General features: G+C 34.5%; 1 protein-coding gene across 3 annotated transcripts; it reads right to left on the bottom strand.

Moving 5' to 3' along the window:
* Nucleotides 1-11,375: 11,375 nt before the first annotated feature.
* LOC132035426 (uncharacterized) lies at nucleotides 11,376-23,282 on the bottom strand. 3 transcript variants are annotated; one of them, XR_009409245.1, is made up of 4 exons: nucleotides 22,776-23,282; nucleotides 17,848-18,166; nucleotides 14,327-14,417; nucleotides 11,376-11,726 (listed from the first exon to the last, which is right to left on the bottom strand). XR_009409245.1 is itself a non-coding variant. In XM_059425702.1 (4 exons), the coding sequence occupies exons 1-4, from the start codon at nucleotides 23,063-23,065 to the stop codon at nucleotides 11,691-11,693; spliced, it is 741 nt and encodes a 246-aa protein (XP_059281685.1). In that variant the 5' UTR covers nucleotides 23,066-23,282; the 3' UTR covers nucleotides 11,376-11,690. The 3 variants fall into 3 exon arrangements, 2 of the variants coding, with proteins under 2 accessions (XP_059281685.1, XP_059281686.1); XM_059425702.1 differs by having other exon boundaries at nucleotides 14,327-14,422; XM_059425703.1 differs by lacking the exon at nucleotides 14,327-14,417.
* Nucleotides 23,283-24,310: the final 1,028 nt, after the last annotated feature.

The raw sequence follows: 24,310 nt of genomic DNA, 5'->3' as shown, positions 1-24,310 counted from the left end.
ATTTGCTGTAAAATGGGCCTTTGGGATCACCTGAGAACCTTAATTGCTACTTGTTCTAACCCATGGATCATCTTAGGGGACTTTAATGTTGTGTTGTTTTATGAAGATAGAATTATTGGTAACCAGTGCCCCCTCAAGAAAAAGTTGACTTTCAGAAATGTGTAGAAGACATTGAGGTGGAGCAAATTCTAAGAAGAGGCAAACATTTCACATATTGCAACAAAAGGGTTGCTATTGAGAGAATATGTACACATATTGATTCACATGTTCCTAGTAAGGGAAGATTATCCTAAGGTGATTTGAAAGGCAAGACATAAGTTACTTGAAGTACGAAGAATTGCAGAAGGTGAAGAGGAAACATTTTGACTTCTATAAAGGTAACGGGTCCTTGAGCATAAGACGTTAGCTATTTTACCAAGGGGGAGATGGTATGATTAAAATATTTGACAAAATCATGTGTTCTGCTCTATAATAGAGCAGTAAGAAAGATTGCAGTGAAGGTTCAAAATAAATGGAATTGTAGACTCTACAGTTTTATAAAGACTCTGGGAGAATATGTAAGTGCAGTGGTAAGAAGAAGACAGTAGTAACCTTCTTAGTTAGAGGTGCTAATCAACAGTCCACTTTAATAGTTGAAAATCTAGAAGATCAGTACGAGACATGAATACCCCGACTCAGAAACGAGAGTAAATGGACATAGTCCCCAGAAGGAGTTACTTTGAATTGATATAAAAGACAAATTGATTTGAACAATTAGTAATTGACTCATGTTAGGCCTGGTTATGGCTAGCTAAGAGAATGTAGACAAGTTACCGAATATGCAGAGTTACATATTCCAGAATGGTTCAAATGCATGAAGCTTCGGTTTTACAGGTGTGTAGTTCACAACTCTCTGAACTGATAAATTCTAGTATAAGTATTTTAACTTCAGATGAATTACTGTGCCTAGAATACGAGACAGACTTTCGAAGTTGTGTTCAGAAGAAACACTAGTTATGAGTAAGTATGAGTAAAGGTGAAAGTGGAGGTAATTAAGAATAATTGCAAGTAGTGCAGAGTCGCCTAAGGTTCCTCAGGGATGCACAGCATAGGGAATTTGCAGGTTAATGTGAACAAGAGAACCGTCTCAAAATACAGTTGATGAAGGATGTTGTGAGGGCAAAGGAAAGAGAATTTGCACCATGTATGGATATCCGATTGAGGTATCTTATGGAAGTTGGTCAAATGACCTGTGACGTCAATCCCTTCAAATTTTGTATGTATGTGATAAGGAAGTATGCCGATATTTCATCGTCTATTATGATATAGAAAGAAGAACCAAAATATATGTAACTCTTGAAAGGTGTTAACATCACTACAGTGACTCTTGTGCCAAAAGTATGTGGGCCCTTCCTTTGTGAAAGAATATAGACCTATAGCCTGTTGTTCCACACTATACAAACATATATCCCAAATACTGACCGCTAAGATCAAAACTGTTACTGATTATATTGTTAGCCCTTCCCAGTCATCTTTCATAGAAGGCAGGAACATATTGGATGATGTTATTATAGCACATGAATTGGTGAAAGGATATTATCATAAAGGCATCTCTTCTAGAAGCACAATTAAAGTAGATATTAGGAAGGCCTATGGTTCAGTTGAATGGCCCTTCCTAAAGATGGTGTTGCTGGAATTTGGGATCCCTACAAAACTGCTTGATTTGATTATGGAGCGTGTCACTGTTGTCCAGTATTCTGTGCTGATCAATGGTGGGTTAACTCCTATTTTTAAGGCAAAAAAAGATACTTCGGCAATCCTCATAACCTTGCAGCAACTAAGGCACAATCCTCAGTTCAACTATCACCCCAAGTGTGCCAGACTTGGCATAATTCACATTTGTTTTGTTGATGATTTATTCATGAATTGAAGCAGTATCCATACATCCATTGTTAAACATTTTTAAGCATTTCTCAGTGGTGTCAGGACTCAAAGCTAATATGGAAAAGATTTCTTTGTACATTGTAGGAGCGATTAATGATTTTAAAGAACAAATGTTAGTTGTACTGCATCTCACTTTAGGTGAACTACCATTTAAATACTTGGGGGTCCCTCTCTCAACTAGAAAGCTATTTATCCACTAATGCTTGCCTCTGGTTGAAAAGATGATCTCTAGGATTAAGTGTTGGTCTTTTAAGTTCCTGTCATATAGTGGTCGACTTCATCTTGTAAAGAGTGTACTATTTGAGATGCAAACTTACTGGGCATAAAATTTTTTACTACCAAAGAAGATCATCTATATGGTAACTACTGTTTGTAGAACCTTCCTTTGGACTATGAACAACAATTTTTCAAGAAAAGCACTAGCAGTATAGGAAAAAATTTGCAGACCTAAAACAACTGGTGGATTGAATGTAATTGATATCCTTATCTGGAATAGAGCAGCAATATGTAAGCTTCTTTGGGTTGTGGACCGGAGGAAGAATAAGCTTTTGGTGGCTAGGTCCATACTTTCTACATAAAAGCAAATGATCTGGGAACAATGAATACTCCTAAGTAGTCATGTTGGCAAGGAAAACTTTTTATGCAAGGAGCTGTCTCCCAAGGAATGCTACTGTACAGACTGCTCTACAAACTATGACTATTCAAGGGGGGTTCGACATTAAAAAAGGCTACTTCTCAATATTACCTCATTATCAAAAAGCTGACTGGAGTAACTGGCATTGGTTAAGGGGCTTATAACAAGACATCATTTCATCTTATGGATGGCATTACAGAGGAAGCTTTCTACTGTTGACAGAATTTCCAAGTGGGGGATTGAAGTGCAAACTGAATATGTGTTATGTGATAATCAATTGGAGGAGAACTTTGATCATTTGTTCTTTGCTTGTCATATTCAGAATATGTGTCGCCTTCTCTGTTGAAATGGATGGGCTTTCACAATCCAATAAAAGACTGGAACCAAGAGGTTTTATAGTTGATCCAAAGACTGAGTAATAGTAGACCAAGAGCTTGCATCCTGGGATATTGTTTTGGCTGCAGCTGTCTGCCTTATCTGGGGTAGAACGTAATGGTAGAAGATTCTCAAATCAGGCCACAGGCAGCTTGCAAAGACTCTGGGAAATCGGTATACAACTACACAATGAAGGACTAAGACATGCCAAATGAAGAAGTCACCTAGACCAACTAATAGCTTACCCTCTCTAGCACTTTGTTAGTCCTAGCAATGTAACCAAGCTTATTAAATGTATAGCTATAGAAAGTTTGAGATCTAACTCTGAGTCCAAATAGAGTTAATAATTTTGTACAGACTTTTAACCAAAAAAAGAATTTGCCATCAAATGCTATGACCTTTCTCATGTGTCGAAATCTCATAATGCAAGCGCTGAAAGATGTGAAAAATTATAAGAACCTCCCTTCCCCGTCAAGCTTTAATTCAGTCTTGCTTCCGGGATTTGTAATTTCAAGCGCAAGGCCAAGCGCGGCCAAGTTCCAATACCCCAACTCCGTTGTCCCCCTAACCAATTTCTTAGTGCATAGGCCTTCAAACCAACACTTCTAGTAGCTAACCTGAAAACCCATTCTGCATGAATAGACTTTTCGATTTCTTTGGGTGAGGGACCTTTGCCTAGAAGAGATTTATTCCCATGTGTCCAATATTTACTTCAGTTGAGGCGTGTCTATAATGGCTAGCAAGATGTTGTGCGTTGCATGAGATCGTACTTAGTAACAAAATCTATCACTACTCATATAATTCGTGCCGCACAGTCTCGGTTCGCATTCTCATCTACGCATACTGTCACATATAGTTTTATGTTGCTCTTTTTTGTATTGAAATTAAAGGGTTTCTTCACAGAAGCTAGCATATGTGTATTAACTAAAGTAATTTGTTCTATGAAAGTATTCCCAAGCTTAAAACATGTTCCATTAGGATACCTGTGGCTGGACTTTGTTGCAGCAGATTGTGCAATAGATAAGTTGCAGGAAACTCCAGCACAAAGTTCGATATCTTCTCTATCAATTTATGTACTATATTGTTCCTTGGAAATTCTCCAAGATCATCCAACCACATCAATGATTGATGAACGATCTGATGAGGCTGCCCGTGACTGATTTGGACCTCCGTGAGCAGACCTCTCAGACACACATATATGTAGAAAACACCTAGAATCATCCCTACCAACATCAAGAAGATATCAACACACACGCGAATCATTCCTGATGTACGAAGGAGCTATGTTTCCCTTGCTAGGAGCAGCACCAATTGTGTAATTAATGGACACGTTGCTTCCTTTGGAATTTAACCCACTACACGAAAATTATGTTGTCTACCAAATCTTTATAGGTGGCATTCTTATCCAATTCAACAAAAAATATTTCTTACTTTGAAGTCCAATGCCAGCCTTTTTTAATCTCAACTCACTCCCTAAAATAATCACCAGCTACGATTGTAACACGGTTCTCCATAAATTCAACATAGTCTATAGTAAACAAAAAATACAAATCCAAACAGACTAAACCGATAATGGTCTATTATAAATTGAAGACGATGATTACCAGAAAGTGTAAATCTGCAGAACCGAACAAAGTTTGTGCAGAAGAAGATTTAAAGCTTACCAGATAAAAAAGTTACCAAATACAACTCTAATGAGTAATGCCCAAGCCAATGTAGGCAAAAAGCACTACCCAAATTTGAAATTTTCCAAAACCATGAAGGGTTCAACAATGGTAGTTGAGAGATAATGGATGAAAATCGGGGAAGAAAATTGTGAAGGAAGAAAGAACAATAGGAGCAAAGGCTTCAGACAATAGCTAAATTAATGGATTTGTGAGAATTTTAGGGCAATCGTCTAGAAGGGGGAAGGAAATAGCAGTGAAATGGGGTTGAGAGGAGAAAACATTTCTATATTTACTAGCAAACTATGCGCGTGTGATGCACGGGGCTGACATGATTAATTTGGTTATTCATTTTAGTCCGTTTTTATGATTTGTATATTTTGCAAAGATTTTGTGATTATTTTTCTTTTCCTCTTATTTTTCTCCTTAATTTCTCAATTATTATTAAAATTTATCTTATTTTGGTTATGCCTCTTTTTATATTTAGTTTTCCCCAAATATTACTCAAGTTTATAATCACAAGATTTAAAGGATATTTTATTATATTTTTTTTTATTTTGGTGTTCGAGTCTCTTTTATATTTAGTAAGTTGAGTTTCCGCAATTCAAATATCGGGGGTTTCCCTTATCGATGCCCTCAAGTTTATAATCACTTGAGATTTAAAGGATATTTTATTATATTATACACATTTTTAATTTAGAAATACAAGATTTAAAAAGTCTATCTTTATTTCGTAAACTCCATATCTAATCAAACGTAGACATTTAAATTGAGACGAGGATGAGTATATGCCAAATGAAGGAAATGAAAGGAAAATTGAGATACTGCGGACACGTGGGAACTTAAAAAGTAAACACATAAGAGGTAGTATTAATGTTAAACTTCTGAAATGTATACATGTTAGTCCCAGATTAGAGTACAATTTCAGTTGCTTTTTGTACAATTTATTGTTGCTGTGTTCGTTCACGTTGGGCATTTATTGTTAAAAATAAAAATAAAAATTGTCTTATTTTGGTTCTGTCTGCCTCTTTTTATCGTTAGTAAGTCAACAATTCAAATATCCTACATGTCAAGTTTATAATCACAAGATTCAAATGATATTTTATTATATTATACACATTTTTAATTTAGAACCACAAGATTCGAAAGTCTATCTTTATTTCTTAAATTTCGTGTCTAGTCAAACGTAGACACTTAAATTGAGACAGAGGGAGTATATGCCAAATGAAGGAAATGAAAGGACAATTAAGACATCATGGACCGTGGGGACTTAAAAAAAACACGCGAGAGGTAGAATTAATGTCAACTTCGAAATGCACACATGTTAGTCCTTCTGTAGAAGACAATTTCAATTATTTTTTGTACAATTTATTATTGTTATGTTCATCCACCTTAGGCGTATATATATATATATATATATATATATATATATATATATATAGAGAGAGAGAGAGAGAGAGAGAGAGAGAGAGAGAGAGAGAGAGAGAAATATAGAATGAAAAATAGACATATATTTTTATTTATGTACAAGTAAGATGGGACGAGAGAATATTTATTTATTAATTAAAAAACGTGAAAATTCAAGTATATTAATGTGGCTAAGTAATATGGAATGAAGGATATTTCATTTATTAATTCTTAAAGAACGTGAAAAGTCAAGTAATGTGGTAAGTAATATGGGAGGGGAGTCTTCATTTATTAATTATTAAAAGAATGTGAAAAGTCAAAAGTGAACAAGTAAAAGTGTACGGAGGAAATAAATATGTGTCGGAGAATTAAAATTAAAGTGCATACATGTATACATGAGAAGAAAATAAATATTCAGCAAGAACGTGAAAAATAAAAAATGAACAAGTAAAAGTGCACAGAGAAAATAAATATATGTCGGAGAATTAAAATTGAAGTGCATACGTGTATACATGAGAAGAAAATAAATTCAGTACTATGACATAAGTCCACGTGGAATTTATTAATTCTTAAAGAACGTGAAAAGTCAAAAGTGAACAAGTAAAAGTGCACGGAAGAAATAAATTTTTGTAGGAGAATTAAAATTAAACCGCATACATCTATACATGAGGATAGAATAAATATTCAGCAAGAACGTGAAAAGTCAAAAGTGAACAAATACAAGTGTAAAGAGGAAATAAATGTGTCGGAGAATTAAAATTGAAGTGCATATGTTTATATATGAGAAGAGAATAAATATTAAGTATTATGACACATATCCACGTGGAATAAAAAAGTAGTTGGTTAAAGTGTACAAGTTATATAGCTTTTAGTACAAGCATTCATTGCGTGTACAACTTTTGGTACAAGTACTTGATGCTATGTTGGTCCTCCTTTGGCACTTATATATAATAGAAATAGAAATATTTGGATTATTTTGTTATTTTTTGCGTTGAACCACTTTTTATTTTTAAAACTTTTGGGCGGTTTCAAACCTTATATAAATAGTCTTAAGTTAATTACCATTAAACTTTAAAAAGGCCGATATATTGAAGAATTAAAAATTAGGGTCTAAATTCTCAATTGAGCCTAAGTCAAAGACCTTTAAATTAGAGGCCCCAAATTTTCTAAACTAGTGTTGAATCATAATATAATAGGTTTATTTTATGTGGGAAGGTGTCAGATGCCTAATTTTAGAGTTATGCAAATCAAATGACTCACCACCATATTATTTCTCTGTAATTCTATATTTTTATACATACCACTAACTTATTTCACATTTAGTTTTTTTTTTTTTTTTTTAACCTTAGTGGGATTAAATGTAGAGGAGGAGTCCACATTTAACAACTTTTCTTTTGTTCATTTGGCGATAAGGATGGTTAAGTTCTTTTCCTTTTTTAATGTTTAAGTCCATTCTTCATCTTGTAATAGAGGCAAAGATTTATGTCATCCCTATCTTATCTCTTTGTGACATTTACATACAGGCGGTAGAGATCAATGCTTAACCCTTATTCAGGGGCGGATCTATGCAGAAGGGTTGGGATGCCATGGCACTCGGACGCTTCGGTTGAAACTATTTATATATATATATAGGGTTAAGCATTGATAAGAGATCCAATATCTTTTTAACGTGCTACCCGCAGTAACAAGAGAGCCTCTGGTGCCACTGGCAAAGGGCGAAATGTTCCACCAAACTATCCAAGTTCCATTCCGCTTATGACACGCTTCTGCTCTCATCTTTTAGCTTTTTGCTTTCTGTGTGTAAATTACACGCTTTTGCTCTCTGCAGCAAGTACAACAACTTTTGCTCTTTTGCTTTCAAATGTGTCTTCGCTTCAGTTTTAATCCTTTTTATTTTCTTTTTCTTTTTCTTTAATTTCTCTTGATTTGCTGTTCTTTATCAATCCTAGTAGACTCTTTTTTGTTTTAACATTTTAACTAGATTTTGACTTTTTTTACTTCCTCTTTCTTTAAGTACTAATCTCTAATAGTTTGGATAAGCATGTTGTACCTGTACCTCGTATTGATGAGTAGTAAATTTTTAAAAATCACATTAATATTAATAAAAATAAGTTTGAATAGTAAAATATAAATGCAAATAATGATTTACATTTCTTAAAATGATGAATGTTGATTATACATATAATTTTATAAATTTATAGGGTTATTTTGTTATCAAAGTCAGAGCTAAGTGGAGATGATTGGGCTGAGTATGAATATATTGAGGTAATGATAGTAGATGATTTACAGTTCAAATTTCTAAATTAGAATTTTTTCCCTTTCTCAATTGTTTAAGAATCTTTAATCACAAGATATCTAAAAGAGAACATAACTAAACAAATCTGCATATTCGATCAATTTATCCATATAAATCGAAAAGATACATCCGAACAAAGCCAAATTTGAACAACCAACCCGTTAATCCTAGTGTGACACTCGGAACCTCCAAATCCTAGATCCGCCGCTGCCCCTACTACAATGTATTTTATAATTTTCTTTTTTAAAAAAGTTGACATGGCATATTTTTCTTTGCCTTAACGAAAATAGTCAATTTTGCAGGATAAACTTTAGACAAAGAATTATTTGGGAAAAAACTTTATACAAATTAGCTTGGTGGAAATAAAGCTTTGGTTAGAAAATAATCTGTTTTTCCTTGCAAATTCTTGTTTATGTTGTGCTGTTTTTAGATGACAAAAGTTTAATTTAAACTCAAGTATTTATGCAAAAAGTGAAAAAAAATATTGCAAAAATTAAATTTTGTATCCTTTCAGTCACACACCGCATATGCTCCACTATACCCATGCATGATGTGACATCCTCCAATTTCTACATCAACTCATTCAATAAACAGACTCAATCAAGTGTAACTTTTACTCCGTCCGTCTCAAAAAGATTGTCCTGATTTGACTTGACACGAAATTTAAAAAATAAAGGAAATTTTTTAAAATATATGGTAAAAAAAAAAAAACCTTAGATATTTGTGTGGCTATAAATCATCTCATAAAGATAAATTGTTTCTAAATATAGAAAGATGTCAATCTTTTTAGGATAAACTAATAAGAAAAGCAGGACAATCTTTTTGGGACATAAGGAGTATCATAGTTTATTCTAAGCTCCTTATTAAGGGATGGTTTCACAATCTAAAATATGAATACTCAATATAAAGTGGATGTGTTTACGCGTAGATTAGACTTGCATGGAAAAGTTGTCTCTTCTTAGATCTGAAGTGATATATAAAAACTTCTTGACCTCTTAATATTTAAGATGCTTATACAATGTTATTTCCCATTTTTTAAATGTAACGGATTATTACTATACTATTTATCTAAGATGTCATTGTTAAATACATCTAATAAAAAAAATTCAACCTCAGATCAATTAAGCATATCTGCATGTTAGCTTTTAGTTACGCGTTTGGAATCTATTTATTAAGATATATATACCCGCAGTAACAAGAGAGCCTCTTGTGCCCAGTGGCGGAAGCCACAGCTATCTTCGAGGTGTTCGTAACCACTTTAAACGGAAAAAAAATCTTATTTTTCTGACGTTAAAATTATTTTTTATGTATATATAGTAGATGTTGAACACCATAAACCGTATATTTCTTTTTTATATTTTGAACCCAAAGCGAAAATTAGAACTAACCTTTTCTGCCACCGGCAAAGGGCGAAATGTTCCACCCAAATTAATGTCCGAGTTTGATTCCGCTTATTACCCGCTTCTGCTTTCTTCTTTTAGCTTTTTGCTTTCTGTGTGTAAAATACACGCTTTTGCTCTCTGCATCAAGTACAACAACTTTTGCTCTTTTGCTTTCAAACGTGTCTTCGCTTCAGTTTTAATCCTTTTTATTTTCTTTTTCTTAACATTCTCTTGATTTGCTAGATATGTCATATGGTTTTGTAGCCCACTTACAATTTGTTTTTACTTTTATGTTCTTTTTACAGAAGATTTTCATTTTTATACATAAGAGATCTAAAATAACACATAAGAGATCTGAAGATGTCATTTTCTTCTATTCAAATTGTAAGAGGAGCAAGAGATCTGATTTCCTAGATATTATAAGTGCATCATATACACTTTTCGGCTTGCCATGTGATAGTTAGCAATTCTGTAGAACATTATGTCATTTAGTAGAAGAATAGAATTGTAGCAATATCACAAATATGTTACGCCGATTATTATAATACCACTTATTATTCTAGTTCAAATAATAAATTTCTGAATATAATTTTATAATTCTGATTATTATAATACCACTTATTATTCTAGTTCAAATAATAAATTTCTGAATATAATTTTATAATTCTGAGCTCTACAATCCTTATACTGTTAATTTCTGTATAACGGCACCAGATAATTTGGATTCTTCAAATAATCAATACAGTGGGGGATGCATCGACAAATATATTATGCATAAAAAAATTGACAGGTCGTTACTTTTGAGAAGAATTAATGCACATGTTTATGTAAATTTCAAGGATCGTGCCATATGGCCCAAATCATGGATCAACATTTCTCAAGTTTGTCCGTACTTCCTAATTTATGTGATTATTTTGATTGGCTATGCACACAGTTTAAGAAAAAAACGTTTAGACTTATGATCCAAAAAATAATAATAAGTCATAAATATTTGCAATCATCTCATTAAAGGCAAAATGAGAAAATTAAATAAAAAGTCTATTACACAAATTGACCAAAAGAAAATATTATATTATGTAAAAATATTAAACAGTCTCTCTACCTCCAAGGTAGAAGTGAATTCTTGTGAAATTACACTGGGTATGTGATTGTTGTAATAATATGAATTGTTTATTATCTATTGCGTGAGGTATGACGTCACTTTGTCCTTCAATGTGTTATATTAATGAAACTTTCTAAAGTTCGAGCAAAAGGGAAGCTTCCAATCACATTGGAATTATATTAATAGTATACGACGAAACAAACATGGATTATGCAGAATAACCGCTTTACCTATGGAACAAATATGTTTTTCAGAAAGAAAAAGGAATTGTTTCGTTTTCTCAAAACAGATATATAAAATGAGAAAGGGCCAAAAATACCCCTATGGTATGGAAAATGGCTCACAAATAGAGAAGTGTTTTTTCGGAACATCCTTTATCTGCTCAGTACCAGTTTCTCAAAAAAAATAGAGAAGTGTTAAAATTATCATTCCATGCTGTGGATATAAGCATATGGCAGTTATATATTCTGATAATAAGCTAACAGCTTGACCAATGACATATTGAGTTGAATCAATCAAGCCCAATACTGCTGTGAGAAATACACAAGGGAAGAAATAGAAGCCAGTTACTGTCGTTACCAATTTCAAAAAATAGAAGCCAATTACCAATGCCATAAAATTCAAAACCTATCTTCAATTGATGAACCTCATATTGAGACATCTTCAAGAAGGTTACTTGAAAGGTTAAAATTGCATTGCCAGAACAACTTACATGATTATCTTTACAGGACAACTAAAACATGAGGTTTATCATTTGTATAATCCTGGAAAAGAATACTACCATTTGATTACTGTACAGAACTCACTACCATACACAAACCTGCGAAATCGAGTGACCAAACTAAATCTCCAGATAAAAAATGGAGAATGGATGTTTCCAAAAATGCTCATCGTAAAACAACCAAATTCAAACATGCTGGGGACTTCTTGCAGCACAGTCGTCCTGCAAATGAAACTTAATGAATGAGTTCGAAAAAGAATCTATCCTCAGAATTAGATACTAAAAAGATTATCTACTTAGCACCCACATAGTCAATTTGGCAGCAATACCTCCTCCGCCAATCATAAATTGAATGAGATCGAAAAGGAAGCTCCTTATCCTACCACTTTACTAGCAAAATGAAGCTCATCGGAAACAGAAATAGTGTTGGGATCAAAATCATACATCAAGCAGCACCATAGTTAAAGGAGCAATGTCCGTGTCAGGGTCACTCTGGGGTTCGGATAAAAATAGGTATGAGAACTTTAATAGTGTTCTTTTGATGAAGAACTTTAATAGTGTTCTTATGTCTATAATGGGTTTCTTTGGCGTAATACTAATCGGGGTAGGACCTTGTTGGTAAGTGCTACAAGATCATTTTATGCCTTGGAACGAAAGATAATTCCAAATCCGTTTTTTCGACGAGCTATAACTTTGCAACCATGAATCAAAAGAGGCAAATGTTCTATGTAAAACAGCAGTAATTACACCAATGCTTTCAGATTTCTTAATACATCTACAAGGTCTAGACAAAAGCTACTGCGTTCCCATGAATACTACATATCGTATTGTGGATCTGCCTGTGTGTCTACCTTAGGTCCAATATTACTTGAAGTCTTTTAGTCTTGTAAAAGCTTTTATGAGATAAAAAATACAGAGAACTTTCAGTGCTAGAGAAACTATTTTTTATATTGTTGGACTGACGGACTTAAATGGAGCGACATGGACGGCGAGGATACAGACAACCAATCCAACTTGCTTGAAATTGAGGTGCAGTTGTAGCTGTTGCATGTTGTACTTGAAACAAAATCGGAAAGGAGAGGCTAGAATGAGGTTGACATGGAGATAGAACTAAAGGTGAAAGCTGCTGGGATTGGGACATTAATTTTAGACAGTAGATAAAAAAAGATTAATGAGGTTAAATAATAGAAATAAGTGAAGCAAAAGGAAAGAGAACTATATAAGGTTAATTGACATCAATATGCAGAATATAGATTCCTTTGTTCGTATGCATGTGTTCTAGTTCACTCCTGATCAAAGTAGATGGAAATATTAAGGAAGCAAGCAACCAATATGCCCAAGAAACTGTAAGTTTACTATCAAATGAAACCAAAAAACAAAAGAATTAAAGAAAGTCAAAGAAGCAATCCACAACGAAATTTTGAAAAACTAGAGGGGGTGAACTAACTAGAGGGATATGAATAAACTGAGAATGTTTTTTTCATTTTTTGATAAGGTATGTAAAACTGAGATTGTTATGGTGATGTCACAAAGATCTTTATGAGACAGGGCTAAGCTGAGCGAGTACGGAAAAAGACTTTACAGGCTTCAAAGCATTTTGAGAAATTAAACTTAAACCAAAGAATTATCTGCCGTCAGAAACAAATTGACAAGGAAGACCTCCATCTATGTCAAGCCACTGGCATGGAAGGCAGTAAAAACGGAAAACAAAGTAAAAGCAAGTAACACAAGGATTTCAGAGATCAAAAGAGAATAATTGTTGGCAAAGTCAAACTAAAGCAACACACAGCTTCATCTCCAAAAGTTCAACAAACAGCTTCCTGACAATTGCTGGGTTTTTATAGGAGGCATTAATAGTGGACCTAGGCACCTTTCCAGTTTAGGTGTTACAAGATATAATCTGATGAAACTAAGATAAAAGATGAGAAACTAGCTAGCAAATAAGATGATGGTAAAGGATTCTTTTTGGCCCTGTCACCAAGATCGATGTAAGTACTAAGTACTTACACCAAAAGAAAATGCAAAAGTAAAGGATTCTTTTTGGCCCTGTCACCAAGATCGATGTAAGTACTAAGTACTTACACCAAAAGAAAATGCAAAATGTCATTAAAAAAATGCAAAATGTATACTTTACAACTAGAAATAGTTTTCTTCCTATTGAAAGCTCAAAGCAGTTCAAATGCAGCAGAAAGGACTTGCACTTCTATCAGACGCTAATTTTCTGCAGATATGCTAGTAGACACTACATGGTCTCTGAGGTATAAATGGAAATAAGTCTGAAGCCTTTTCAGCCGTAAAATTGGTATTATTACAATAGTAGAAATAGGACCAGTCCCCGTTTGGCTGACTTGCAAAAACTCAACCCAGAAGGTCTCTCTGGAATATATATTCTGGTTTTCGTCGTCATTTGAGACCCTAAATAATAGTAGGTAAGTTGATCTGCAACCACTATTATAGATACAGGACAGCAATCACAAGGGCACTATCTCTTGCTTAGTACTTAACACTTTAAAGTTGTTCACAATTGATGCTAAAAAATTAGTCTGATTATGAGATCCGGAAGAACTTCCTAGATACACTTAGTTGATTGATGAAAATATTCAGTGGCAGTCAACTATATATTGGACTAAACTTTCCTATCACTACAAGGTCCCCGAGACTCAAAGTGCTCTTCATGATTCAAAAGTGTCGTTGAGCAATTATTAACTATACTAACTAATAAAGACATAGCAATCTACAACAACATTAGAGCATATGAAGTCTAAAACTGAGCATTATGAGGAGCTAACTTGACAACGTCAAACATATTAAGGATAACTCACGTCGGTGATGCGGATAGATCTGCTCATTGATGGCTTAAATTGAATTGTTTTCGCCGTAGAAGGTGATCCCGTCACACTGCCATTATTTTGACTACCCTAGAAACAACAGGATGAGAATATAATGGCCATCAAATATAACATAAAAAGTATTTATTAGTTAATCATGACTCAGCTAAACCTCCAAAATACAGAAAAATATGCACTCAATCTCAGAGTAACTACCACAGTAGGCATGCATTTTGTAACAAATGCCCACCACATTTTCTCCAACAGAGATGTATTATTCCGCTTTTACTAGCTTCAGAGATACTCCTCTTTCTTTTTTTTGAAACTGGTAACATTGTATTCCTCAGCATTAAGGGATATACTGGCCACCTCCAAAAAGAGAGCAACAGAGTGATATTAATTACAAAAGTCCAATGAAATCTACTAACTGTAATTTGTCAACTATACTATTTTCTTTACACCAAACACATAAGGAACTGGTAACATTGTACTCCTCTTTCTCCAAACTTACGAGGCGCACTTTCTATTTTAGGATGTCCTAAAAACGTATTTATCATTTAATAATTCAAATTTAAGTCATGATGTTCATCAAATTAACTTTTGAACTGCTAATTTGATATTTTCTGTCTTTTAAGGTTTTTGCACAACACATTAAGAAAGACATTTAACAGTCTTAATCATAAGAGTATTTGTCTAAGCTACCTTTTATTTCTCCCTTAAGCTTTGTTCTTTAAATGGACATATGACCTTTGAGATCTATTCTGATTAGCAACATCGGCTACTTACAATATTAACTTTCTGTAAGTATAGTGATCTCGCCCATATCCATCTCACTCTATTTACATGTTGCTTTCCAACAACTCTTATCCAATAAACCACAATGAAATTTAATTGGAGCCAAAATTTCAACTTGATTTTTTTTTTTCTCTTATACTAGAATTTCAACATTGCACACCAAAAGTTATGAAGACTTAACTTTCTTATATTTAAATAACATGGCTAGAAGATTGAATACCAAATTCCATTAATGTAATTAGATCTAAAGCATATCTCCATCAATGTACCAAAAACCATCAAAGAAGACTTGAGAATGCTTATTGTTAGGTTCAATAAGCATATTTAGATCTAATTGAATTGATTGAATGTTTAAGTAAGTTAAGCCTTCTTTTTTAGGATAATTTTTGGTGGAAAACATTGAGATTTTAGTCTAAGAGCAGATAATTCTCATTTGGAATTTTTGGGTGTCCAAGAACCTTAAAAGACAAATAATACAAACTAGAGCTTAGTAAATCATTCACTAGAGTAAGAGTAGATTTGGGGAAAAAAATGACTCTTAGTTTTCTGAAATGTCAAATATTAGAAAACAAATTCAATTTTTCAAAATGATTAGACATGTGAAGAGGAAATGCACAAGATGTCCTCCATACCCTCCGGGTTGGCTATGGTTGGTCTTCTTTCCGAAACCATCCATGACCACCACACTCCAGGGAGAGGTAGAAGTAGGCCGAAGAAGTATTGGGGAGAGGTGATTAGATAGGACATGACACGTGCAGCTTACCGAGGACATTACCCTAGACATTATTACCTATTGTTTCCTTTGCTTCGATTATTGTATTATTTGTTGTTGCTACTGTTCTTTCCTCCATTATTTTCAACAAGGCTTATTCACTATTGTATTTCCTTTTAGTACCTGATTTGATGTGCTTTACTTGAGTCGAACTTTCGATCCAAATCACGTGCCCTCCTCTCCCCGCCTGGATGAGGGTCTATTGAGAACAACTTCGCCTCCTTCTCGCCATCTTATAAAGTTCCCTTCACAAGGTAGGGGTAAGGCTACGACACACCACCCTCCCCAAACCCCACTTGTGAGATTACACTAGGTATGTTGTTGTTGTTGTATTGGAGGTAGTAAAAAGGTAAAAACTTACCCGCATCCAGTGTTCTACACCAAGTCAATAGATGTATCACAAGGGTTAGTACATAGGCTTTTAGCTCTTAGTCATGGTCTATTAACATGCATTCTTACCTCATTAACTACTTAAGTATAGTAAATTTACATGGTTTGGTGTAAACACCTGGTGCGGGTAAGTATTTATAGTAGTATAAGTAAGATAAATTTCTCAATCTCAATGCCTAGTCAAACTGTCACATAAAAGTGTACGAATGGAGTAAAAAGATGGAGATCTTTTTTATGAATATGGTTTGGAAAACCTCATCTAGTCTGATTTGAAAAACTTATTTGATGCTCGCACAGATAACTTGCAGATCGAATTCTACTAGGCGTTATTTTCTTGACTGACTTTGCCTCGGAATGGCTTAAGGTCCTTCAGTCTAAAGCAAGATCTTTAGCAGCTAATCCTGGGACCTCACTTGACAATTGAACATTTCAGGACAAACATTCTTCAAATTAGCAGTTAAAGAAGAAAGAGCTAGAAAGACATGGCCTATGCAGTTCTTATGATAAAAAAACCATTTGAATCATAATAGTTAAAGATCTTCCTTCATTGTAGGGTCACTAGGCAGAACATGTTTCTGGTCATTCTTGGCATGAGTTGGACCGTGCCAAAATCTATTATTGAGCTCTTGAAAGGTTGGAAGATAAACTGTGTCGCTAGGAGTCTGTTCAGAGATGTGTACTGTATGTCACAAGAAATTACAAAGAACCGACATATTGAATAAGGCATTACATACCCCGTTATTAAATATCCCCAAAACCAGACCACATGTTATTTTGATGAAACAGCTAAATGATAAAAATGAAACCATATAAAATCAAACTAGGTCATTTCTTAACATCTATCCTAGTCTTGGTGGACAGAGTTACCTGGTATTGTTGCTGGTGGGAGGTGGTAGGTATCTGGTGGAATTAATTGAGGTGCACACAAGCTGGCCGGACACCACGGTTATTAAAAAAAAAAATCGTTATGCATATGAGATTTTTTTTTTTTTGATGACATGGGAACCCGCAGCCGCTACCCTTCGGGTGCGCACAGGATAAACCCAGCTCCTGTGCAATAGCTCGCAAACCACACAAGAGAGATAACCCGCACTAGGCAAGCCCCGTGCGACGAGCTTGACCCAGAAGGAAAATCCCCTGCTGTCATAGGCAGAGCGTTTCGAACCTGAGACCTCCATTATGAAAGCCCCATGCTCAACCAACTGAGCCACCCCCGCGGGTTAAGCAAAATATTTTTCTTCTTTATTTCATCTGTATTTTCCTCTAGTCAAGCATAACAAGGTCAGCCATTCCTCCAGTCAACTCACTATGTCAGAATCCCAATTATATCAAGCCTTTAATAAGATTTAACATCCATTATGTTCCATATATTTGTAAAATTTGTAAGGCAAACAAGTTGGAGGAATATGCCATGGAGAGTTCAAATACCTCTGAAACAGATCAGATTCAATGTCCACATCGCTTAAACAATTAAAAGCAACTGAAACAGGACAAATTCACATGATATATAAAAGATAACAGAAAGAGAGGAAAGAAATGACAAAGTAGAGCTGCGTACCCTGCAAAAATACATTTCGTCTTTACCGTCTTCGAACAAGGACGTATAATATGCAGGATCGTATACAGAACCACCTAGAGCATCATCAGAATTGGATGGCTGTCTAGTTATAGGAGTTGCAGGATTGAGAAAACTGTTTCTCATATCACTATCTGCTTCTCGGGGAATTGCGCACTCTATATGAGAAACACCCAACCTATACATTTGAATCCACAATAGTGAAGATGATAATCTCACACAAAACCCAATAATTTGCATGGAGAGAGTGAGTTTCACCGAGAAGATAACAAAGGTTCCATAAATCCCAGACGAAATATTCCTGCATGAATAAATGAGTTCAGGAAGAAAGATTTCACTTTTTCTAACATTTCAAGAGCTGTGGTAAATTTACCGTACAAGGATGTTTGAGAACACAATATATGAGTGAAGGCTGGCTCTACCTACAATCTTAGAGAGTGATGCATCAGCCAACAATGCTACTAAAACCAAACCAAAAATATCCATGAAGTGACCAATAGAACAGCTTACAGTGTAACTGTTAGACCTGCTGTCACTAGGGTCTATAACAGCAGGAAAAAGGTGAAATTGGTTAATTGTAAATGTTTTATTAATTAATTATTATATGTATGTATTTCTAGTAGTTACCTAGCAGTTTAGGCAGTTATTATGTGTTATATTGTACTAAGAAGAAGGAAAGATAGTTTTTTCTGTCAGATTTTCTCTGGCAGATTTGGAGGTTAAGGTTCCTCAAAATACCTTGGTTGTTAGATGTAATGAAGTTCTTTCTTTATTTGTAAAACTTATTCTATTTGTTGGCAGTAAATAATAGTTGAAGTGTTGCTCGTATTTCTGTGTTGTGTTTGGAAGTCTACAGATTAAGGTTAGCAAAGTTTCTGGGTTCCTAGCAATAACAAATAAGTTGAGCTGAACCAAATTTTTAGCACCGAGAACTACTTATAGTCAAAGGAATGCAAAGAACTCAAGCTAGAAGCTAATTACTTCATTGATAATTAACTCGCACGCCCATTTATTAGCCTATCACTTGATTGCTTTATAAATAGGATAGGATATAGGGTAAATACGTATCATTAGTCTAGGACTATTTATGCTACGGGGGCACAAGGCAATTCTTTTAGAAATATTATTATGTCGCGCAACAGGAGCTCATACTTCTTCAATAACATTTGATAGAGTGTCTCCCCCTCATATATTTTCCATATTTGATATATTAAATAGGAAAGAAATGAATTTGGAAAGCGCATTGATCCTTAAACGAAAAAGAGGAACCTCCCTCACCAAGAAGTATTGATAGACCATCTACAGGAAAAAAGGTTCCAAATGATGATGCACTGATAATCTATCAAACCTAGGGTTTGAACGCGAGGAGATTTGGTGGATTCGGAAAAATCAAACAAGACAAGCAAAAGTTCATGCATAATTGTTTCCTACATCTATGCAGAAGAAAAGGCGGAAAATAACTTTAAAAAGATGCAAACTAAGGAGATAAGATGATATTGAGGGAGGTAGGGGCAAAATATTTTACAATCTTTTTACTTGTACTTTCAAAAAGAGGAGCTAAGAATGGAAGTGTGGAAACCGAATCTCCAAAAAATATAGCTTTCTTTGATTGGTTTACAAGTAGAAGATACTATTTCTTTGTTCTAATTGTGGTGTCCGGGCCAGCTTGTACGCACTTCGACTAATTCTACGGGGTACCTACTACCTTCCACCAACACAGATACCGGTAACTCTATCCACTGAGGCTTAGACAGATGGGAAGAAACCACCTAGTGTTTTTATCTCCGCTGGGATTGGAACCTGAGACTTCATTGTTCTCAACTACTTCATTAGTCACTAGGCCACACCGTTGAGGGAAAGTAGACACTATTTTAAAGGAAAAAATCTGAAGAAAAGAAGGAAGATATAATATGAGTTGGAGTTGCATGTGAAAAATTTGAATACTAATTATCTCTTGTTGCACTATAGGTTTGATCATGAACCCTGTATTTTCATTGTTCAATAACTCATGGCCGTTACCAAGGACAATGGAGGAAGTAATCACAAACGGGAGATTACTGAGGATCGGCATGAAAGAAAGACAACAAGGAAACTACATCATGTTGTCTAATTTGGAGCTACGGACTGAATTAACGAAAGAAGTAGGAAAATGTTCGAGAGTAGTGAAGATGATGTAAAAGCATTAAGGATTTTCTGCTTCATCTTTTTAAAGTAAAAACAAAATACCGTGTTGTATAAATAGTTGGTCAAACTTGGTAGATAATTGTGGATGACTCAAAATTGAGTCATGTCCACAATATGTACATATTCTTTGACACTGACTTGGTGTTTAATAAGTAAATTTCTTGAATTTAGATGGAAAAAAAACAAGAAGAGGCACAAACTGACACGTCTGTCAAAGACCAAGGCTCTCTGTCACTTTAGTGTTATAACTCAGACACATGTAAATGGAATGGGAAAGAGTGGAATTGTCCCATTTAAATCCTTCTAGTATTCAATACCCCTCTTAGGGTTTTGCATGATGTAACTGACGTTACCTCTGTAACAAACAGGAAGAGAATAAAATCCATTTATTCTTGCACTGCTGAGTTGCCAGAAAACTCTGGGATTTGTTCCTTGATTTGTTTGGTCTGGAATGGGTCATGCCAAGGTCTATGAAGGATTCAGTGCTAGGTTGGGATATCAAAGGAAGAAACAAGCTCATGAAAGATATCTGGAGAACTATTCAACCTGTGTGTTTTGGGTACTATGGAGAGAAAAGAATTTTAGGTGATTTGAGGGCAAAGCAAACACTGGCATTAGATGAAACATAGGTGCCAGTGAATGCTAGCTATTTGGTGTAAACTCCAGAATGTTTATGTGATACACAAAATGAAAGATTTCATTAACTCCTTCAGGATAGGATCTTTCGTATAGAGGTTATCGTTATCCCGTTCTTTTGTTGTTATCTTCACCTAGGGTACAGCCCAACCTTGTACATCCCAATCACCTTCTTGGTGTCTGATCTTTATTCTATTTTTAAAATCTCTAGATTACTGATCTAAAAAGGATTATCAAGAACCCCCCTGATTCAACGCTTGTTATTCTTTGTAATCCTTCTGTATACACCAGCACTTTTTATGATAATAAAATTCTCAGTTAGGATCAAAAGATATCGCCTTTTAGAATAGGCAATAGGCAATAACCATTTTAAGCTCCAATTCATTCGGTCAATCGAGAAATTTACAGAAATAGTGCTCCGTCTTGAATGGCGTAAGGCAATTCTAACCTTTGAATGTAATCCTCATGGAGCTACGCAAATCTCAGAATTCCATTTCTTTTCACTAGTCAAAACCCATTATCAGTTACCTTGTCCGTTTAATCATTCTTTGGCGCTTGCATTGAATAGTCTTTAAACCCAAGTCCTTTTTCCTATTCTTTTTCAGACAAAAATTCCAGGTCAGTCCACATTAAACATCCAACATCAATTTTGGTACCAAAGTGCAAGTTTAACCCTGATGAGAGAAATGAAAGAACCACGTATATTCAAGTTTAATTACCTATATATTCAGCTCATTTTGTAGAAACAATTGGAGCATCTCTGTAGAGCCTTACATTGGTCTTAAGGAGACATATCAGTAAAGATATCCATTATTTGTCTCTTACATTGCTCCAATCTTACAGTTAAACCAACGCATTTAGTTGTGAGAACCCTTACAAACTTCATCTTTCCTCATGAATTAGTATCATACTTCTATTTGTAGATCCTCGTGAATTTTCAGTTCCATGTAGGCATATTTAACTTCCAACTTAAAGCATTAACTAAAGCTTTCTAGTGCATCTACAGCTATAATTAAGAACATAAAAATGAACAATCTTTCTGTTACTCACACATGGTGGTTTCAACGCAAATAAACGCCTAAAATTGATGTTTAAAGGGTGCTATATATCAAAGCTAGAGATTACAATTTACACATCAATTTGAACTCCACCATAGCCCACTCACTCCATTTCTACTACACATGCTTGTTCAATATCTTAATTCATCGACCACTTATCCACACAAATAGTTAACTCTAACAATATGCATCTTCAGAAAAGTACTTAATTCGAAAAGCAAAAAGTATTTGGATAGATGACATATTATTTTGATGAGATAGAAATACGTATATCAATTAGGACATACTGCATAATTTATCAAAATAAATTTTATCAAAGAATGGATCATCGATTGTTTGGTTTGTTGTATTAAATGAATATAGTGTATTAGAATAGGAATAGTATTGGTATTACTAATGCAATGGTTTGCTATGTATAAGAATAGTACTGAATAGGGTGTCATAAGTTGAAAAAACCCTACCAGACAAGGGATTAATAATACCAAAGCTAATACATGTATTTATTTTCTCTAATACATCCTACCAAACGACCCCTAAAGCCATACAATTCTTCATTCAGTTCAAGATTGGTTATTCTATAATATCTTGTTATATCGCTTCCCAAGCAAAATCCTTCCCCATTTACTCTCTAGATTACCATCAACAACAACATACCCAGTGAAATCTCACAAATTGGGCTCTGCGGAGGGTAGAGTGTACACAGACCTAACCCATACCTTGGGAGGTAGAAAAGTTGTTTCCGGTAGACCCTCGGCACAAGGACACAAAAGAAATAACGGAAGCGAATAAGCCATGGCAAAATACTACAAAAGGCATGACAGAGCTGTCTGAAAAAAGGAGCAGTAACTCCCACAAATTAATAGGATAATCGAACTCCAAGAAACAACAACAACAACAACAACAGATAGTAGCAGAAATCGAAGGACAAGAAACTATAGGAGTAATACTCTCTAGATTACTATTCTAAAAGATTCACTAAACCATTTTATTCAATTGAACAAAAAAGTGAACCAAGAATGAAAATTAACTTACCAGATTTCTGATGCAAAAAGAATGAACCAAGAAACATCCACCAAAATCGCAGAGAAAAGAAGCACAGCATAAGTTCTACCAAGACTCTGACTACTACTCTCAATAGCAACCAATGCAAACAACCCAATACCCAAATTGATTAAAGAAACACCATTATATAATGCGCCAAGAGATCCAATAAGTGCACAACCAATCTGAATATAGATTAATATAACTGCAAATGATTGAATCCTGTCATAATCACGTATCCACGTCTGTATCTCTGTCCTAATTGCACCACAAAGCATCATATATATATACCCAAAAATTGAAAAAGAAAAAACGAGTAGTTGATTGATTGATTGATGGGTTCTACATTGAAAGCCCCAAAAAGGCGTTCTATATTGATTGTGGTTTCATTGGATCAGTAGAGAAGTAAGTGTAACAATATTTCTTGCTTTTGATACTGCATTTAATTAATGGTAAAAGGGGCCAGCACAGAGCAAGGAAAAGCTGATTTGTGGGATGCGTTGCTTTCTTTCTTTAAACGTTTTCTCCAGTTTTGCCGTATTAATTTAACGATGGTATTGCCAATATCTTTTCCTTTTTTTCTTTTTGACTAAAACCCCAAAAATAACCACTTCTAAAAAACGAAAATGATCAAAAAGGTCCTTCATGTATGAGGGTTGGACTATTTTGATTCTCCATATATTTTCCTTAACGAATATAGTCCTTAATGCATACAAAACGTGGGTAAGTTTGATCATAAACGCTAAAACATTATTAAATTTTAATCATCTTATATATAAGACGTCCATCTCACATTCCAAGCCTTACCAACTGTTTTTAATTCTTACTTGATTTTTCTAAAGAGTTCGCTATAAAGGCGGATGCATATTTCTAAGGATTAGGAGTTGTCTTGGTGCAGACAAAATTAACCTTTATCCTTTCTTTTTGATTTTTGATTAAGAAACCTCTACTTGAGTCTACGGTCAATTAGAAACAACCTATCTACCTATAAAGGCAGGGTTAAGCGTTCTGGCGATACTCTACTATCCCCATAAGATTACACCGAGTATCTATCGTGTGCTGTCCGTAAGAAACCTTTAGCCTTTTTTAGTGAGGGTTAGGGGGCAAACACTTAGGTATGCCATTGTATGAGAAGGAAATGCTCGATATAACTGTAGTATAGAAATGAAGACCTTACTTGATTGGGAGGCATTTCACAATGTTACAGATCACTAGAGTTTGAGACATCTTTTATGGTATAAAATATTCACTCCAGTCAAATAGAAATTGGTAGTTAAGTCGATGGGAAATGATTTTACTACTGGTTGTATTCTTCCTATGGTGTCCTCCTTATGTTTTTCTAGTTTCTGGATTGTGTTTATTATGTGAAGCCTGTCCCCTGGTATTTTACAGATGTTTCCATAATATTATGATGTATAGATTATACTTAGCACCTTTAGGAGAATTCAGATATTTATGTTATATTGAGTCATGTTAGACATTGTAGTATTTTGTTGCTTTAAGTTTTTCCAATTATTATTTTTGTT

The sequence above is a fragment of the Lycium ferocissimum genome, chromosome 10 (genome assembly GCF_029784015.1).
Source record: "Lycium ferocissimum isolate CSIRO_LF1 chromosome 10, AGI_CSIRO_Lferr_CH_V1, whole genome shotgun sequence".
NCBI classification, from domain to species: domain Eukaryota; kingdom Viridiplantae; phylum Streptophyta; class Magnoliopsida; order Solanales; family Solanaceae; genus Lycium; species Lycium ferocissimum.
The sequence above is the reverse complement of the archived record's forward strand: the minus strand, read 5'-3'. Positions and strand labels throughout refer to the sequence as shown.